Source organism: Helianthus annuus, chromosome 5, assembly GCF_002127325.2.
Source record: "Helianthus annuus cultivar XRQ/B chromosome 5, HanXRQr2.0-SUNRISE, whole genome shotgun sequence".
Lineage (NCBI taxonomy): Eukaryota > Viridiplantae > Streptophyta > Magnoliopsida > Asterales > Asteraceae > Helianthus > Helianthus annuus.
In genome coordinates, this window is record NC_035437.2 from 4559232 (window position 1) to 4580194 (window position 20963).

The window sequence follows — 20963 nt, forward strand, 5'->3', positions numbered from 1 at the left end:
TTGCGGGATCAACGTGTATACCCTGACCATTCACAATGTGACCCAGAAATTGAACCTCCTCCAGCCAGAATTCACACTTGGAGAACTTGGCGTAGAGTTGATTCCCCTGAAGTAACTCGAGAACAAACCGCAAATGCTGTGCATGTTCGGCCCTCGATCTGGAATAGATCAAGACATCGTCGATAAATACAATGACGAAGCGGTCTAGGAATGGTTTACACACGCGATTCATCAGATCCATGAAGACCGCGGGTGCGTTGGTCAAACCAAAAGGCATGACAACGAATTCGTAATGGCCATATCGGGTTCGAAAAGCGGTTTTGGGTATGTCTTCCTCTTGAATCCGCAACTGATGGTAGCCTGAACGTAGATCGATCTTGGAGAAGCACTGAGCACCTTGTAACTGGTCAAACAAATCGTCGATTCTGGGCAAGGGGTATCGGTTCTTGATGGTTAGCTTGTTCAACTCCCGGTAATCGATGCACATCCGGAACGACCCGTCCTTCTTTTTGACGAAAAGGACTGGCGCGCCCCAAGGAGAAGTGCTCGGGCGAATAAAGCCTTTTTCAAGTAACTCTTGGAGTTGGTTTGAGAGTTCTCGCATCTCGGAGGGAGCGAGTCGGTAAGGAGCTTTGGCTACAGGATTGGCTCCAGGAATAAGGTCAATTCGAAAGTCGATATCACGACTTGGAGGTAATCCAGGAAGATCATCAGGGAATACCTGAGGAAATTCTCGGACAACTGGGACGTCTTTGACTTCAACTTTCTTTTTCTTTTCCTCCTCCGCTACTACAATATTGGCTAAGAAGGCTCGATATTCCTTGCGGAGATACTTGCGAGCTTGAAGACATGACATGAGCTTGAGATCCTTCGCAGTAGTTTCACCATACACACATAGAATATCACCACTAGCTAACACAAATCGAATCATTTTATCGAAGCACACAACTTCAGCATGATTTTCGCGAAGAAAGTCCATGCCTACTATGACATCGAAACTTCCGAGCTGCATTGGGATGAGATTGATAGGGAAGATATGATTGTTGAGCTCAAGAGTACAATCACGGAGCACGGAATTGACGGCAATAGTTCTTCCGGTAGCGACTTCAACTTCGAATGACGACGAAAGATAAGAGCGCTTACGTCTAAGAAGCTTCTCAAATTCAAATTACACAAAGCAGTTATCGGCTCCAGTATCAAACAAACATGATGCATATATACCATTCACAAGGAACGTACCATTGACCACGTTGTTGTCAGCCTGAGCCTGACGTGCGTTGATGTTGAAGGTTCTGGCGTGAGCTGCTTGCTGTTGAGGCTGCTGTTGTTGTTGCTGGGGCTGTTGAGCTTCTTGCTTTACCACCCTGTTCGGGCACCGGTTCGCAAAGTGGTTAGGGTCACCACATGCAAAGCAGGTCCGAACATTGGTTGCTGGGGCCTGAGCGGCTTGTTGAGCTTGAGGAGCAGGGAGTAGAGCTTGGTTAACAGCGGCTTGAGCTTGGGCTTGACGAGGACCATAGCGGCAACTCGCAGTGAAATGTCCGTAGACATTGCAGTGGGACAGAAACGGCAGGCCACACCCACCGGGTGATGATAAGAACATGTAGCACAGAGTGGGTGGGGGCCGGTGTACGCACGCTTAGCCGGCGGCGCATTGATCACTGGCGCAGTGCGCTGTGGTTGTTGCTGCTGTGGTGGCACTGATTGGAGTGGAGCAGCAGTGGTTGCGGCAGCGCAACTCTTGTTCTTCTTTCTTCTTCTCGAAGACTTGGAGGCTTGAGCAGTGGTGTTGTCGGTTGATGCTGTGGTGACTTGATGCAGCGACTTGGATGGCTTATCCCAGACACCAGCCTTAACCCGCTTGTCGTTAATCTCGGCGGCGAGTAGGTAGGTTTCCTCGATCGATGCGGGTTTGGAGGCGAAAACAAAATCTGCAACACAATCCGGAAGAGCACGGATGTATTTCTTGATGGTCATGTCAGGAGTCTTGACCTGATCTGGACAGATAATGCTCAACTGTTTGAAACGGGCAGTGAGACCAGCGTTGTCGCCCTCCTTTTGTTTGATGGTCCAGAACTCATCCTCCAACTTTTGGCGTTCGTGGGGAGGACAGAACTCATCCAGCATGATCGCTTTCAGTTCCTCCCACGTCAGCTCGTAGGCAGCGTCGTTCCCGCGCTTGTTCCTTTCGGCTGTCCACCAGTCCAAAGCTCGCGACTGGAAGACACCGGTAGCATTGAGAGTACGGAGATGGTCTGGGCATCCGCTTTGACGAAGGGTAACTTCTACCGAGTCAAACCAATGAAACAAGCCTGTAGGGCCTTCTTCACCGGTGAACTCCTTTGGTCCACATGCCTTAAATTGCTTGAAGCTAAACGGAGCTTTGCTGGATTCTGTGAGGGTTCGAGATTCCTCAGATGACTTGCTTGTGTTCTCGTACACCTCACTGACAGCCTTTGCTATGGACCTTGAGATGATCTTGGCGAGACGTCGATCTCTCTTTTCCTGACGGGTAAGATGTTGGCGAGTCCTTGATGATGACGACATGGTCTGCAATAGACATCGCCATAGGGCTCAACACAACGAAATCGAATCTCATCTCACACGTCTTAGATTACTAAAGCTTAGAATCACGTCGCATCTCACATTACGTATCACATATAAGCACATAAACACAGGTTCCACAAAGTCCACATAATCACAGAGGCACGTAATCACATAAACAATTATGACACGTAAATCAATCAAGCACATCATTTCCTAACACCTACGTATCTTAGCACAGAGTAGTCAAAAGACAGAAACCTATTTATCACAAGTCGAGCGTCGTTCGTATAGTATATCGTGTAGCATCACATTGTATCGTCTAATTTAGTCGTATAGCGTAGTATTAGCATATTGGTTTCGCCTAGATCACGTCAACAGAGGATTGAATCGAGGTAGGATAGCAACAAAGATCACGCTGATGAATAGCAAATCGAGTAACCAACGAAATTAAAGCACGTAAACAGGCAAAACGTATAAATTCAACGAAGCAACACTTAAATTTGGATGATAGATTGTCTGCGGCTACTAGACTTTGACTAACCATGGCAATTCAACTATTCACAGTAGACTTGTCGTCACTTTCGACGCTAGGGTCGTGGTTCTGCCTCAGTTCCCGGGCATTACGCACGCGTATCCTAGGTCATACTCGTGAGTTCAGGTCGTTGGAGTCCGTCAATTGCCTTGGCGAGATGAAATATGGTCGGAATAACTGACAAGGTTAGGGTTTCACCCCTAGCTTAGCAATTTCTTCCTTGTTTTAAGAAAATTTTAGAGGAAAATTTGCATCAAATTGCGGGTTTCAGCCCTGATTTGGTATAATTCTCCCCGTTTGTTGATAGAAAATTACACATAAGTAATCGGCAAAATCCAACAATTTAGTCAGGAATTCACGGCTTTCACACCTAATCCCGTCCAAACTGTAGAATTTGGTTTGGAGTTCGAATGCAATGTCAGAATAGAATGAATGACAGATATAAGCACATAGACTTGGTCTCTTGGTTCTTAGCTATAGTCTAGGTCTCTAAGACAGCGATCCGGACTAGATCGTGTCTAACCTAATTCCCTATAGTTATGGCTCTGATACCAATCTGTCACACCCCAACCGATGGCGGAATCATCGGGGCGCGGCACTGAGCGAAACAGATTGTTCAGAAGTTTCCACAACAACTATCATACAAATTCAGTTATATAACACGTCCCATACCGTGTCCCAAATAAATAACAAGTTATCATAGAAAACATCTAAACAAGTTAGGAGCTGTTCCGACAACTCAGATTCTTAATTATTACAGACTGAATTAAATATTGTTTGAAGTTTCTAAGACGGCTAACTGTAGATCCCACTGGCTACAGGTGCCAGTACAAGATCTACAGATAACTATGGCCCTAGAGCAGGTACGTGGACACTGGTCTATGGTCACAGGCTCCTAGAAGCTTATTATTGCCTCGCTTCCCTAGCAAGCTAGTAGCTTAAACACCTGTCACATACGTTAAAATAAAAGTCAATACATATAATGTAAAGGTGAGTACACAAGTTTGATATAGCATATAGAGTTTGAATAGTTTACGCATAACCAAGCACGTACACAAGGGGAAACGATGCATGTAAATTATCAACGAGGGACCATCGATACCAACGACTTCGGGTTGACTGTCCGAGACAGTTCGCAATACATGATTACCACCGTAATCCATGCAAGTAATTGTCCTTAGTAACCCCCGTGTGAACGGGTGCTGAGTCCAAACTATAGTACTACGTTGCTAAAGCAGGTAGATAGCACTCCACGTGTAAACATAATAAACAGCAATCATTTAGACAAGTAATACATGCAAATAGGTTAGCGTTCAAATAGTTTGAGTTGTATGTGATTTTGATAGATTACGTATGTAACACCCAAAAGTGCTGAAAGCAAAAAGGGATCGAGTATACTCACAGTGGTTGATGTGGATTGAAGGGAGCACTGAGAATAGGTTAGCCTAAATAGTTCGATAACAATACGATGAGTAACGCGGAAAAGTAAACAATGGACATGGATCGAGTAGGCCATTCGATCGGACGGCTGGTTCGATCGAGTGGGCTGTTCGATTGGTTTGACAGTCCGTTCGAGCATCCATTCGATCGGCCGGCTGGCTCGATCGGCTGGTTCTTTCAAGTGGATTGTTTCTTCCTTTGATGAGAAGGACGTGTTTGTGTATGATGGTTTGAACTTTTGAGGTTTTTGCAGCATTGCCTTTCAAGTCGGCCGATCGAACAGTCTGTTCGATCGATTAGCCCAACCGATCGGCTAGCATTACAAACTTGGCAAGATGTCACTCGATCGGGTGGCATGCTCGATCGGGTGACATTCCAATGTTTCGAAAAGGTTAAGTGTTGAAGTGTAATATCTCATGATTCGGTGAGTAATGTCTACAATCGAGTGGCTCGATCGATCGAACAGAACTCTGTCAATATTACACTTTGTGAGTTTGTGGGCCCAGGTGCTAGTCGATCGGTTAGCCTAGTCGATCGGCTGGCGTAGTCGTTCTGTTGGGCTGTTCGATCGAACAGCCTAGCCGTTCGGCTAGCTTCTTGACTTGGTTAACCTATCACTTAACACTTGGTTATTCCCGTTACTTGGTGATGTTTTAGAGATATTTTGATTACGAGTTGAACCATAAAAACCTCAGTCTCAACTTGACTCACTGACTCGGCTGGAATCACCCAAGTCCGGTCAGTGGGCGTTTCAGGGCCTAAGTCTAACGTTTAACCCGAAATCGGTAATCTCATGGTAGAACCCGAATCTTGAACCATGTGTTTGTTTAGAATGATTTATAAGTCGGTTCAAGCTTCGTTTTCACCGGTTTGAGTGTAAAAGAGTTGAAAGATAGATGAAAACCAATCTTTCAATCCTTTTCCACCGTGAGATGTTAAGATCTTTGGTAGATTTTAGGTTGTTTATGTGGAAATCGGTTAGATCTAAGTTATTCATGGTGGAATGATGCCAAAACTTAGTGTTCTTGAAGAACACCATGATGACATCATCCAAGAACACCTAGATCTTGGAGATTTCACGGTTGAAATTCCGATTTTGAAAGATAGAAGTGTAGAGAATCAATAGGTGAACAAATTCGTACAAGAATCGGAGTGAAATACTTACCGGTTTGAGAGAAATCTGAGATTTAGTGAGAAAAGAAGGCTGGTCGGTCAGAGTTTTCCAAAAGTGGAAAGTTTGACAAAGACAGCCCTATTTATAGGCTTCCAAAAGAGGAAAGGGCAGCTGATCGAACAGCAATCCTGATCGAGTGGGCTGCTCGATCGAACAGCCTGTTCGATCGGCTAGCCTGTTCGATCAGGTTGCCCTGTTCGATCGGTTGGCCCCGTTTTGAGTGTTTCGCGGCGATTTTTAGGATTTCGATTTCGGTGAACGAGGAATAGAGTAGGATAGAGTTCCTATTCAAATTACTTTTAGTCCCAACTACTATATCTAACATACAAGCATCCTTACAACCTATTCTCAAAGTCGGTTTCGATTGAGTTTGATTATCCTTCGAGTCTCGATTGATTTGATTGATTCACCACACACTTTAACATAAAAGTAACATGCACAAGTAACACGTAAGGCACACACACACGTATAAAAGCATTAAAATCCCCACACTTGAGTTCGATGATTGATTCGATTAGCTTGATTATCAACTTTATCGCATTGTTACTTCCTACTATTCACAGTCGGTCGTCGATTCGCAGCTCGATTATCGGTCGATTAGTTTGATTATACAACACTTACTCAACATAATATGAAAATCAAAATGAAACTAAACAAAATAATCTTTATTCATCTTTAATTCCAATTACAGTCAACGCCTTGACTTTGACTTTGACTTTTGGAAAACACGGGGTGTGACAATAAAGGATTGTATGAATGAATGAAACATATAATGGATTACTGAGTATAACATATAGATTAATAACCTAATTTATAAAAGTAAAATGAAAATGGGCTTGAAACATAATTCAAAAGGAAAAAACATCATAAAAATATCAATAGGTGGGTTGTACCGAAGCCATTGTGACTACAAATCAATAGAAAAAATTAAAAAGATAAGAGTAAAACTTAATAACGATACTATGTTGTAGTCCAGTGCTATTTCATCAAAAGTTAAAACTTGCCCTCCTTGACATTTGACCAAAAACTCCATCTAGCCAAGCTGCTCAACCAAAAAAATGAAACCATCAATCAGAAACCCCAAAAACATAAAAATGAATGATTGAACAGAAACAAATTCGCCCCTAATAAAAAATTTAAACAAAAAAAAATTCACTTGATGAACAATAATTACTTTAATTACATTTATACCAACAATTCCCATCAAACAAATGAATAACCTTTTAAGTGTGGACCCTAACCTGTTGCGATGGAATCATATAGTTTTACATGTAATTAGCATACCCTGTTGTTGAAGTCAATTTCTAATCAGATTGGTAAATAACAACTATTGCTAAACAACAACCATTGCGAACCAATTGATGAAAATAAAAGTTAAAGAAGAGAAAAATGACCTGAACATATCCTTTTTAACAATTTTTGATCAGGTACCAGGTTTTTCACACACTCACATCTGCATATATAAATATACTTTAGCATGTACTTTGGCATGTATGAGTATACAAACCTAGGGATGATTTGGTACATATAAAAACAAACCAAATACAAAGATAAACCTAGGGATAATTTATAACCAAATAGATACGTAGCTGGTACATATAATAAGAAACCGAAGTAAAAAAACGAAACTTTTAGAGTGTATGCATACTCTGCAACCAAAAAGAACTTTTTTTACCTATCTAAAGATAAACCTAGGTCAAAAGTAGGGGTGGCAAAATGGGTGGGTTGAGCAGGTTTGGGTAATAGGTTAGGATGGGTATGGGCTAGGACGGGTATGGCTTAGGATAGGTTTGGATGGTTTTAGGTCAAGATGGGTTTGGGCATCATAGGCTAAAAATATAAATAAATAAAAAAATCAAAAAACGCAGTCGTTGCAAGGTTGCTCGGGCAACATGTATTGTTTCCTTAGTTTAGAGAGAAACATACAAGAATATATGCATTCGCATCCGGTGAGTAGACAAAGTAGCGAATAAAGGGCCCCGTGTACACCGCACGCTGTTTTATATTAAAAAAAATTAATAAGAAATTAACTGTCACCGTCAACTTCTAAATTTATACCGTTAAAGATTTAGTTTAGACCTGAACCAAATTGATACTTTGTCAAAACAACTCATTATGAGCCGAAAGTGTTTAGATAAACTAACGGGCCCGAGTCATACAAAGTCCTAAACGTCCGTTTAACCATCTTGTCAACATACAAAGTCCCTGCTAGATGATCACACTCATGCTGTAAAATTCGGGCCTGCCAGCCCGAAGCACTCACCTTCATAGGCTGACCGTATCGGTCCAAGCCCGTTACCTCCACATCTAGAAACCTTTCAACCATTGCTCTATGTCCATAACACTGCACAAAAATCACATCACTCGTCAAAACGGGCCGGGCCAGCCCAACCCACAAACCATTTAAGTACAAGTTTTTTTCAACAAAACGATTTAGAATGTTGTAAGCAATGATCACACACCTCAAACAGCCTTTGAAAAACAGTGCTGATTTGTTCCCCTTATTTTGAAGATTCGGGTTTATAATCACCTAAAAAATCCAAGACATTTATAAGCAATTTCAGTTATTTTATCCAGATATAAAAACAGGGTCGTAAATGAGTTGAGCTACTCGTGAACTACTCGAGATCGGCCCGTTTAAACACGACTCGATTCGAGCTTTTAACGGGACGATCACGAGTAGAAAAATAGGACATAAAAACTTGCCAAAAGATCAAAAGAACGTCTGTCTTGAGCCTTAATATCTTCCTTTGGTGCATACCCAATGTACTCTTCAGTGTGTCCTCCAGTACAATAATCTAAAACGGGTCGGGTCAACCCACCAACATAAATTCATATTAAATCCATAAACAACTAAAATTAAATATTTTAAATAAAAAATAAAACTAACTTTTAAAGGAATACCAATTTGGGGAGCAGCAAAGCCAACCCGAGGTGCTCCCCATAACCTTCACCATTTACTCATTAGTGGGTTGATTTAGTCCCATTTACTAACAATATGAAGGTGGCAATTTCGTCCCATTTACTCATTAGCGGGTTGATTTAGTTTATCTTATTTTTATATCTCTAATGATTCCAATGAAAAATGTTAACTTAAAAAAAGGAACGGCCGGGTTGAAAGTCGCACAAAGTCTATTTTTTTAATGCATACAAGTATAGAAACTCCTATCTTTTTTTATTCAGATATTCAGATTATTATTAATAATTTTATTATAGTATTGTTTTTTAAGCATAATTGACACATTATCTACAAAAAAATCTAAATAATAAACGAAAAATCTGTAACCTTAAACGGGTTCATTAGTGTTGTATTGTAACTCAACTACGTGAAATAAACAAAAAATAGCTGAGAAAGGGAAACGGGTGGAATGGGTTGAAAGTTGTTCAAAGTCTATTTCTAGTGCGTTATGCATAACCTCCTAAAATCATTTTACTCTAAGATTTCTGTTATTATTATGATAATATTGTTTTTGCATTCATAATTATCTCATTAGTAAATAGAAAAAGGACAAAAAAGTGTGTGGATGCCCAATCTGACCCACATGATCAGTTTCAACCGACCCTTTTTGACCCAATACAAGACCCGTGCATCTTGCCACCTCATATTTTCACTACATATAAATTTTCAAAAAAGAGAACATGTCGATCAAGTTAAAAGTCGTCCAACTTCTATTTTAATTTTAATTCATATAACCTTCTAACTCGTTTCATTCAAAGATCAATCAATCAATCAATCATACCCAGTAAAATCCCACAAATAGCAGAGCTATTGGTAGGGTCTGGGGAGAGTGGGATGTAGGCATACCTTACCCCTATCCCTAGGGATAGAGAGGCTGCTTCCAGTGAGACCCTCGGATCCAAAACATCAAGGAAAGAAAGAAAAAAATAGAACATGAGGTGTATGTGTGTGTATGAAGCTACCAATATAACATGAGTGGTGATAGAGTGCATGGTAAACAAGACAAATATAACAACACAAACAGCCTATACAAATAGATACATATCTACGACTATACATTACCCCTAAAAACACAATTGAACCCTCTCCTAGAAATCTTTAACCTTAATCCTACATCTCCACGAGCTCCTATCATGGACCATGTTCTCAGAGAGGTGCAATTTTTGCAAATCCTGCCTAATCCGCTCATCCCAAGTGATTTTGGGTCTGCCTCTACTCCTCCTCCCCTCCACCTCGAGAGTTTCAACTACTCTAACTGGCTCTATCGACTGCCTTCTCTTCACATGCCCAGACCATCTCAATCTTCCCTCCTTTATCTTATCTGATATACTGGTGTAAGACCCTAACACGCTTTAACTGAAAAGATGCAGCGGAAATACGTACCATAAAATTTCTTTCATTATAAACTTTTTGACTTACTTGAAAGTTCATTTTAAAATAACTCTTTTACAATATATGCATCCTTCATACTCATTTAATAAAATAAAAGCATAACTTATGTTTATCAAATTACATACTCAAGCATTCCCGTACAATCTATCTTATGACTCGGTCTTTGATTGCTACTCCTCGTGATGATAATCTGTGATTCGTACAACCTGCACCCACCACATACATTCGCAACATTAGCATACATTATATACAAACAAGATTCTCAATCATGTAGTCTCGTTACGTTCTATCCACATATACTTCCCATCCAGTTATCTTTCTAGATTTAATCATTCCATCCAAGTGTCTAATCCTTGGCGAAACTCCAATAATGTACCTACATTACATTTCATTCTCGAGGCACACTGTTAATAAGGTCAATACTTAAATGTATTGAAACCACGTATACAATACATACATAACTACGTACATACATACATAGCTTTACTTGCATACATACGCATCTACTTACATACATACATGATTACGTCTTCACGTACGTACTTACATACATGTCACATTCACTTATTGTAAGTTGAGCCTTATCTATAAACATATCAACATAAATCAATGCAATTACAAACATAACCGACTAACTTCCAACAAACATGATGAACACTCCATTAACACGGTGGACATTCAGCAACATAATGAACATTCTATTAACACGATGAACATTCAGCAACATAATGAACATTCTATTAACACGATGAACATTCAGCAACATAATGAACATTCCATTAACACGGTGAACATTCAGCAACATAATGAACATTCTATTAACACGATAAACATTCAGCAACATAATGAACATTCTATTAACACGATGAACATTCAGCAACATAATGAACATTCTATTAACCTGATGAACATTCAGCAACATAATGAACATTCTACTAACACGGTGAACATTCGGTGAACATTCAGCAACATAATGAACATTCCATTAACACGGTGAACATTCAGCAACATAATGAACATTCTATTAACACGATGAACATTCAGCAACATAATGAACATTCTATTAACACGGTGAACATTCAGCAACATAATGAACATTCCATTAACACGGTGAACATTCAGCAACATAATGAACATTCCATTAACACGATGAACATTCAGCAACATAATGAACATTCTATTAACACGGTGAACATTCAGCAACATAATGAACATTCTATTAACACGGTGAACATTCAGCAACATAATGAACATTCTATTAACACGATGAACATTCAGCAACATAATGAGCATTCCATTAACACGGTGAACATTCAGCAACATAATGAACATTCTATTAGCACGATGAACATTCAGCAACATAATGAACATTCCATTAATTCAGCAACATAATGAACATTCTATTAACACGGTGAACATTCAGCAACATAATGAACATTCCCGTAACACGATGAACATTCAGCAACATAATGAACATTCTATTAACACAATGAACATTCAGCAACATAATGCACATTCCATTAACACAATGAACATTCAGCAACATAATGCACATTCAGCAACATAATGAACATTCCCGTAACACGATGAACATTCAGCAACATAATGAACATTCTATTAACACAATGAACATTCAGCAACATAATGCACATTCCATTAACACAATGAACATTCAGCAACATAATGCACATTCCATTAACACAATGAACATTCAGCAACACAATGCACATTCTATTAACACAATGAACATTCAGCAACATCATGCACATTCCGTTAACATGATGAAACTATCATCTTAATTTACATTAAGGATAGACGAAGTTCATATGAACTTACCTTGGTACTTACCCTTACCTGTAAATTCTTACTTGGTTTCCCTATATACCACATACTAAACTTCATTTATAAATAAGAAGTGATTTCAGAAATCACTTACCTTAAGTGTTCGTATTCGCATCCATTTCCTCGCCTCTTTTGACCCGTTAACCTTCCATGTTTCCATCCATCTTGACATGATCCCTATACTTTCATGTCATCGCATTCACATTCTTGTTAGCATACATGATTAACAATCATATCAAATTCATGTTTCACATTTGACTTTCATTAGTCAACTGTAACAAGCATAAGACATATTTCCACAAGTCCATCTTTCAAACTCATATAATTCATCATGTCATCACATATAACACTTATGGATATAACACGCATCATATGACTTTCTATAATATCACAATTGTGACAAAAGTCTAACATTGCTACTTATGCACAGTTGACTTTCAAAAAGTCAACAATTTATCATATGAACTTTCGACTTAACCTCATACATCCATGTCATTATAGTAGACTATACTAATGACACTATATACATTTCATACTCACGATGCAATAAGCATACAACCACATGATCATCTAGTTATATGCACATACCAAACATATTTAATTCCGCTCATTCTAGTAACATAATTCTACAACTAACACCATGACCTATGCTTAACAACCCAACATCATTCTAACTTCATCCTGTTCTAATGATCTCATATGCTTCACATTTAGTGTACTTTTACTTATCAATTTTGATTAAGTAATTATTCAAACATGTAGTAAACATCATACCACTCCAACATAGAGTACAATATTCTAATGCAAACTTTTACCAAATAACATGGCCAACCAAATCCTACATGAAATCCATCTAAAAATAGATTTCTCATGTTTATTTCTCATCAAATACATCATATCCCCATATTATACGATTTCATCCATTACTTGCATACCATTTCATCTATTAATCCCACCTAGGCATTTCATCAAACACTTGGTGTGCATGCCACAATTTATGCATAATGTACAAGTGTTTCATGCGTTACTTCCTACTTCATGCTTTCATTCATCTATTAACACAAAAACATCAACAAATTCATATCACATTCAATCTACCTAACAAGAACGCATTACATACAACATAACACAACAAGATTTGAACAAGGATTGGACTTGGGTGATCATTCAAGTCATCATCCTTACCAAAACAAATGGGTTTCACCTCTAAACATCAAATTAACCTAAATCATGCATAACCCATGTTCAATATGATGATTCTAACACACACCCATTCTCAATTTCATACAAATTCGCAATTTACATCATAACCCACTTCGTGAAAGATCACCAATCTAACTTTTAAGACATACCTTACGATCCCCTTGTGAAGGTGATCATTAATCCGTGTTCATTCATGAATTTAGACCTTGATTTGCCCTTCGATTTGATGATTCTTCACGTTTAGGGTTTCTTGAGCTCTCATGAGAGCTCCTGCTCGTTTCTAGAACACACGAATGTGTGTGTTTGTGTGTGTTGATTTTCATAAATAAAACCCATCTTTCCATCCTAACCTTTTTGGTCCCTCAAGTTTTGTCACTAATTAGAATTGACACAACTTTCATTCCTTATTTGTTTCTACCATACTTTTAACTAGGACGAATAACCTAGTTATTTATTTCCTGATGTACCCTATCATAACATTTAACGAATATAAACATTTGGGTTTTGGGGTGTTACAAGTCTACCCCCCTTAAATAAGGTTTCGTCCCCGAAACCTTTCTCATTTCCTCTTACACACACATCTATGTTTGATTTCATAGTCACATCATAATTATAAGTAATCATCCTATCTCAGTTCATATTTATTCATACTATTGACTTTTTCATAATAAGTCCATACTTTTCATACCATACCTTCACATAACATTTTCATTTCCCTTGACCCGTTTTTAATAGGTCAATATACATACTTCTTTAAGCTTGTGATAATACGTTCATTCGTAGGATTTGTTTATAACGGATCTAATACTTTCATCTTGTCTTTTAAGATTACATTTCATACACACATTCTATAACATTCAACTCTTGTTTTGTTATAACAACAAACTACTACTTCATAGTTACACCTACATGCTTAACTCCATAGTTAGCATCATTCTACTTTTCTATAGTCATTCGTACCTTACATATCCTTACGTTACCTTCAACTTGCCTCATTCGTTCTACATTACTATACCTCTCATTTCTTGCCTTACTTATTTTGCATAAGCATACGTGTCGTACAATTCATTTCATGAGATTTTAACCAATACTCGAACTTTTCACTCAAAACCTTTGAGATTCGCTTCTTGATGACATAGTTTTCTTCTTATGTCAACTGAAAAAAATCAAACTTCCCATACTATACCATACCCATTCCATCATTCATTTCGTAGGTCGTACCCAATTAACCAATTCATACTTATCTAACATAAGTTAAACTTTTTACTGACCTCATCTCATATCATCAATCAACGATCCGTAACCTAGATCGATCCGCATTCTTCACGAGTACTAGCCATACCAGGCTAGATTCCATTCATCCGCGTAATGCGCTTTCGCCCGTGCACATCCTTCCACCAATTCGGTTGGTTTCATCACATCAAGAGTTCCTAACATTGTCATCTACAATTTTAGCGGTTAGCACATTTCATTCAAGCATTCATTATACTAGGTGATTACTCACCTATAATTCTTTTACAATTACCTACGCACATGCTATAACATTTTCCACACTTCATTCCTTACATGCAATTCTTTTAATTTGGTTACTTATTTTGTCGACCTTTGCAGTTTGACTTTTCAAGGTCAAACCGACATTTCTTACTTACCGTAGATGTAAAGAGGTACACATTCGTACGTCTTTCCCTTCATGTTTACCTACAAGGACATCCATTACATCATTTTGGTATTCTTACCAAAACTCACCCTTCTCATTCATACTTAAATTATTGTCCAGGTCGTAGCCCGTCATTTATTATGACTCCTAAGAGTCGATTTCTAACACATTTAACACATAACTTGTTCGAAACTTCTTCCTTTCGTTTTTAAAATTTAGGTTTGCGTGCCAAGTATGATCATTCTTTCATTCAGTTACTTTATATTTACTTGCCTAGTCTGTAATTGCTTACACAGTCGAATCTTTTCATTCTTATCATTCATCATGTTTCAAACCCGTCGCGCAGTTTCTAACATATCCTTCATACTTTTATTACTTCTTGGTTTCGAATCCATCTCGCGGATTCTAACATATCATTCATGCTTTCATTTCTTTCATATTTCGAATCCGTCTCGCGGATTCTAACATATCATTCATACTTTTATTACTTCTTGGTTTCGAATCTGTCTCGCGGATTCTAAAATATCATTCATGCTTTCATTCCTTTCATGTTTCGAATCCGTCTCGCGGATTCTAACATGTCATTCATAGTTTCATTCCTTTCATGTTTCGAATCCGTCTTGCGGATTCTAACATATCATTCATACTTTCATTCCTGAAAGTCTTACATTTCTCTTCACCCTCACGTCCACCTACTTCCTAATTCTAACTGACATACCTGTAACAATTATCACGGTCTCACGAATGTCATATGTTTCTTGTGTACTGGCCAGGTACACAATCCACATACTAGTTTCGTGTCTTCGTGTAATCACCACCTTATGTCCGAAGAAATAAGTTTCGGCATGTGTAACATTTTCAACTCTTCATTACCATTCCATTATTATATTTCATTCAAAATTTTCTTTCACTTGCTAGATCATACCATTACGTGTGCCCACATGTTAAATTTACGTACCTGGGGTCACTCTTATTACATGCCTTGACGTCGGTCCTAGACCGCATTCACGGATCATCCTTTCCAAGCAATCATGATAACCTTACACATAACATACTGTTAGTTTTCTTCAAATGCATACTTAAGTACATACTTACCTTTGCTTCTACCCTTACATCTTGATCGAGTCTCGGATTGTACGGGTTCCTTGTCACAAGAGCACACAGGTTTGAGTTCAAGTATTTACCTCCTCATACTTGATTTCCCTCAAACCAGGGCTCTGATACCAACTTGTAAGACCCTAACACGCTTTAACTGAAAAGATGCAGCGGAAATACGTACCATAAAATTTCTTTCATTATAAACTTTTTGACTTACTTGAAAGTTCATTTTAAAATAACTCTTTTACAATATATGCATCCTTCATACTCATTTAATAAAATAAAAGCATAACTTATGTTTATCAAATTACATACTCAAGCATTCCCGTACAATCTATCTTATGACTCGGTCTTTGATTGCTACTCCTCGTGATGATAATCTGTGATTCGTACAACCTGCACCCACCACATACATTCGCAACATTAGCATACATTATATACAAACAAGATTCTCAATCATGTAGTCTCGTTACGTTCTATCCACATATACTTCCCATCCAGTTATCTTTCTAGATTTAATCATTCCATCCGAGTGTCTAATCCTTGGCGAAACTCCAATAATGTACCTACATTACATTTCATTCTCGAGGCACACTGTTAATAAGGTCAATACTTAAATGTATTGAAACCACGTATACAATACATACATAACTACGTACATACATACATAGCTTTACTTGCATACATACGCATCTACTTACATACATACATGATTACGTCTTCACGTACGTACTTACATACATGTCACATTCACTTATTGTAAGTTGAGCCTTATCTATAAACATATCAACATAAATCAATGCAATTACAAACATAACCGACTAACTTCCAACAAACATGATGAACACTCCATTAACACGGTGGACATTCAGCAACATAATGAACATTCTATTAACACGATGAACATTCAGCAACATAATGAACATTCTATTAACACGATGAACATTCAGCAACATAATGAACATTCCATTAACACGGTGAACATTCAGCAACATAATGAACATTCTATTAACACGATAAACATTCAGCAACATAATGAACATTCTATTAACACGATGAACATTCAGCAACATAATGAACATTCTATTAACCTGATGAACATTCAGCAACATAATGAACATTCTACTAACACGGTGAACATTCGGTGAACATTCAGCAACATAATGAACATTCCATTAACACGGTGAACATTCAGCAACATAATGAACATTCTATTAACACGATGAACATTCAGCAACATAATGAACATTCTATTAACACGGTGAACATTCAGCAACATAATGAACATTCCATTAACACGGTGAACATTCAGCAACATAATGAACATTCCATTAACACGATGAACATTCAGCAACATAATGAACATTCTATTAACACGGTGAACATTCAGCAACATAATGAACATTCTATTAACACGGTGAACATTCAGCAACATAATGAACATTCTATTAACACGATGAACATTCAGCAACATAATGAGCATTCCATTAACACGGTGAACATTCAGCAACATAATGAACATTCTATTAGCACGATGAACATTCAGCAACATAATGAACATTCCATTAATTCAACAACATAATGAACATTCTATTAACACGGTGAACATTCAGCAACATAATGAACATTCCAGTAACACGATGAAAATTCAGCAACATAATGAACATTCTATTAACACAATGAACATTCAGCAACATAATGCACATTCCATTAACACAATGAACATTCAGCAACATAATGCACATTCCATTAACACAATGAACATTCAGCAACACAATGCACATTCTATTAACACAATGAACATTCAGCAACATCATGCACATTCCGTTAACATGATGAAACTATCATCTTAATTTACATTAAGGATAGACGAAGTTCATATGAACTTACCTTGGTACTTACCCTTACCTGTAAATTCTTACTTGGTTTCCCTATATACCACATACTAAACTTCATTTATAAATAAGAAGTGATTTCAGAAATCACTTACCTTAAGTGTTCGTATTCGCATCCATTTCCTCGCCTCTTTTGACCCGTTAACCTTCCATGTTTCCATCCATCTTGACATGATCCCTATACTTTCATGTCATCGCATTCACATTCTTGTTAGCATACATGATTAACAATCATATCAAATTCATGTTTCACATTTGACTTTCATTAGTCAACTGTAACAAGCATAAGACATATTTCCACAAGTCCATCTTTCAAACTCATATAATTCATCATGTCATCACATATAACACTTATGGATATAACACGCATCATATGACTTTCTATACTATCACAATTGTGACAAAAGTCTAACATTGCTACTTATGCACAGTTGACTTTCAAAAAGTCAACAATTTATCATATGAACTTTCGACTTAACCTCATACATCCATGTCATTATAGTAGACTATACTAATGACACTATATACATTTCATACTCACGATGCAATAAGCATACAACCACATGATCATCTAGTTATATGCACATACCAAACATATTTAATTCCGTTCATTCTAGTAACATAATTCTACAACTAACACCATGACCTATGCTTAACAACCCAACATCATTCTAACTTCATCCTGTTCTAATGATCTCATATGCTTCACATTTAGTGTACTTTTACTTATCAATTTTGATTAAGTAATTATTCAAACATGTAGTAAACATCATACCACTCCAACATAGAGTACAATATTCTAATGCAAACTTTTACCAAATAACATGGCCAACCAAATCCTACATGAAATCCATCTAAAAATAGATTTCTCATGTTTATTTCTCATCAAATACATCATATCCCCATATTATACGATTTCATCCATTACTTGCATACCATTTCATCTATTAATCCCACCTAGGCATTTCATCAAACACTTGGTGTGCATGCCACAATTTATGCATAATGTACAAGTGTTTCATGCGTTACTTCCTACTTCATGCTTTCATTCATCTATTAACACAAAAACATCAACAAATTCATATCACATTCAATCTACCTAACAAGAACGCATTACATACAACATAACACAACAAGATTTGAACAAGGATTGGACTTGGGTGATCATTCAAGTCATCATCCTTACCAAAACAAATGGGTTTCACCTCTAAACATCAAATTAACCTAAATCATGCATAACCCATGTTCAATATGATGATTCTAACACACACCCATTCTCAATTTCATACAAATTCGCAATTTACATCATAACCCACTTCGTGAAAGATCACCAATCTAACTTTTAAGACATACCTTACGATCCCCTTGTGAAGGTGATCATTAATCCGTGTTCATTCATGAATTTAGACCTTGATTTGCCCTTCGATTTGATGATTCTTCACGTTTAGGGTTTCTTGAGCTCTCATGAGAGCTCCTGCTCGTTTCTAGAACACACGAATGTGTGTGTTTGTGTGTGTTGATTTTCATAAATAAAACCCATCTTTCCATCCTAACCTTTTTGGTCCCTCAAGTTTTGTCACTAATTAGAATTGACACAACTTTCATTCCTTATTTGTTTCTACCATACTTTTAACTAGGACGAATAACCTAGTTATTTATTTCCTGATGTACCCTATCATAACATTTAACGAATATAAACATTTGGGTTTTTGGGGTGTTACAACTGGCTACTTCTAACCTCTCCCTAAAAACATCATTTCTTATCCGGTTTAACCTTGTGTGCCCACACATCCATCTTAGCATTCTCATCTCTGCCACCTCCATCAAAGATACAGATTATAATTGTGATAATATTGCTTATCACTTCTAGTAACCATGACTAATACATTAATTATTTATGAAAAAAACACCAAAGAATGATTGTGATAATATTGCTTATCACTTCTAGTAACCATGACTATTACATTAATTATTTATAAAAAACACCAAAGAATGAAGAAAAGCTGTTTACCAGTCAACCCAACTCAACCCAACATGTTTTGACCCGTACTAAAAACGACCCATTACAACCCAAATCTATTTTGACCCATCACCCAATCCAAACACCACTAATAATTACCTTCATGTATCTCTCCTTTTGCAGCAGATGAAAAGTCACGCGCATTTTCTGTTGTCAAAACTTTACCACCCAACCGCTTCATCGCTGACTCAAACGAAAGCCTGATTCTCGTTGAAGGCTCGTAAAACGAAGTAGCCATTAAAAAGCCTTTTAAGATCTGATTCGCACGTAACTTTTTCTCAATCATTTCCATTTCACGTGCCACTTTGAATATAGCACTCAAGATCTCTCTATCAAACTGTTGTGCTTCAATCACATCATCAAGCTGAAACAATGGCCCTTTCAAGAAAGTGTCACACCCCAACCGATGGCGGAATCATCGGGGCACGGCACTGAGCAAAACAGATTGTACAGAAGTTTCTACAAGAACTATTATTACAAATTCAGTTAAGTGATACGTCCCATACCATATCCCAAATAAATAAACAAGTTATCATAGAATACAACTAAACAAATAGTACTGTTTCGACAACTCAGATTCAAATTATTACAAACCAAATGTTTTAAAAGTACTGCCCAGAATCATTTAGACTCATCTGGACAAGATCTACAGATAGCTAATGCCATAGATGCTCGATCGAACAACTCCAACGGCTCCATGGCTATCATTTATTTGCTTCTAGAGACCCCTAGGTAGGCTACGACCTACAACTGCTAGATGGGCTCTAAAGGTTTATTATTGCCTCGCTTTCCTAGCAAGCTAACACCTTAAACACCTGTCACATATGTTAAAATAAAGTCAATACATAAAATGTAAAGGTGAGCACACAAGTTTGATAATAGCATATAGAGTTCGAATAGTTTACGCATAACCTGGCACGTACACAGAGGAAAACGATGCATGTTAATTATCGACATGGGACCATCGGTACCAACGACTGCGGATTGACTGTCCGAGATAGTTCGCAATACATGAATACCACCGTAATCCATGCAAGTAATTGTCCTTAACAACCCCCGTGTGAACGGGTGCTGAGTCCAAACTATAGTACTATGTTGCTAAGGCAGGTAGATAGCACTCCACGTGTAAACATAATAAACGGCAATCATTTAGTCAAATAGCACATGCAAGTCGGTTAGCGTTCAAATAGTTTGTGTTTGAATG

The 20963-nt window shown here is 37.7% G+C and overlaps 1 protein-coding gene and 3 long non-coding RNA genes across 4 annotated transcripts; all 4 read right to left on the reverse strand.

Moving 5' to 3' along the window:
- Positions 1-6489: 6489 nt before the first annotated feature.
- LOC110939754 lies at positions 6490-7354 on the reverse strand. The gene is made up of 3 exons (XR_002592457.2): positions 7088-7354; positions 6935-6978; positions 6490-6735 (listed from the first exon to the last, which is right to left on the reverse strand). It is a non-coding gene; the product is annotated as an uncharacterized LOC110939754 (long non-coding RNA).
- A 393-nt stretch (positions 7355-7747) lies between these two features.
- LOC110939753 (aspartate carbamoyltransferase, chloroplastic) lies at positions 7748-20143 on the reverse strand. The gene is made up of 4 exons (XM_022181318.2): positions 19859-20143; positions 8400-8491; positions 8156-8223; positions 7748-8037 (listed from the first exon to the last, which is right to left on the reverse strand). The coding sequence occupies exons 1-4, from the start codon at positions 20049-20051 to the stop codon at positions 8001-8003; spliced, it is 390 nt and encodes a 129-aa protein (XP_022037010.1). The 5' UTR covers positions 20052-20143; the 3' UTR covers positions 7748-8000.
- LOC110939755 lies at positions 10033-13482 on the reverse strand. Its single transcript, XR_002592458.2, has 3 exons — positions 13239-13482; positions 11981-12068; positions 10033-10250 (listed from the first exon to the last, which is right to left on the reverse strand). It is a non-coding gene; the product is annotated as an uncharacterized LOC110939755 (long non-coding RNA).
- LOC110939757 lies at positions 16023-19336 on the reverse strand. Its single transcript, XR_002592460.2, has 3 exons — positions 19093-19336; positions 17835-17922; positions 16023-16240 (listed from the first exon to the last, which is right to left on the reverse strand). It is a non-coding gene; the product is annotated as an uncharacterized LOC110939757 (long non-coding RNA).
- Positions 20144-20963: the final 820 nt, after the last annotated feature.

Bases quoted from the DNA above. Each gene is read 5' to 3' on its own strand.
- LOC110939753 (XM_022181318.2), bottom strand. From the start codon at position 20,051: ATGGAAATGATTGAGAAAAAGTTACGTGCGAATCAGATCTTAAAAGGC. The intron at 8,492-19,858 runs GTAATTATTAGT...GACCCGTTTTAG, and splicing joins AAAAGGAGAGATACATGAAG to ATTATTGTACTGGAGGACAC. The intron at 8,224-8,399 runs GCAAGTTTTTAT...TGGATTTTTTAG, and splicing joins GACGTTCTTTTGATCTTTTG to GTGATTATAAACCCGAATCT.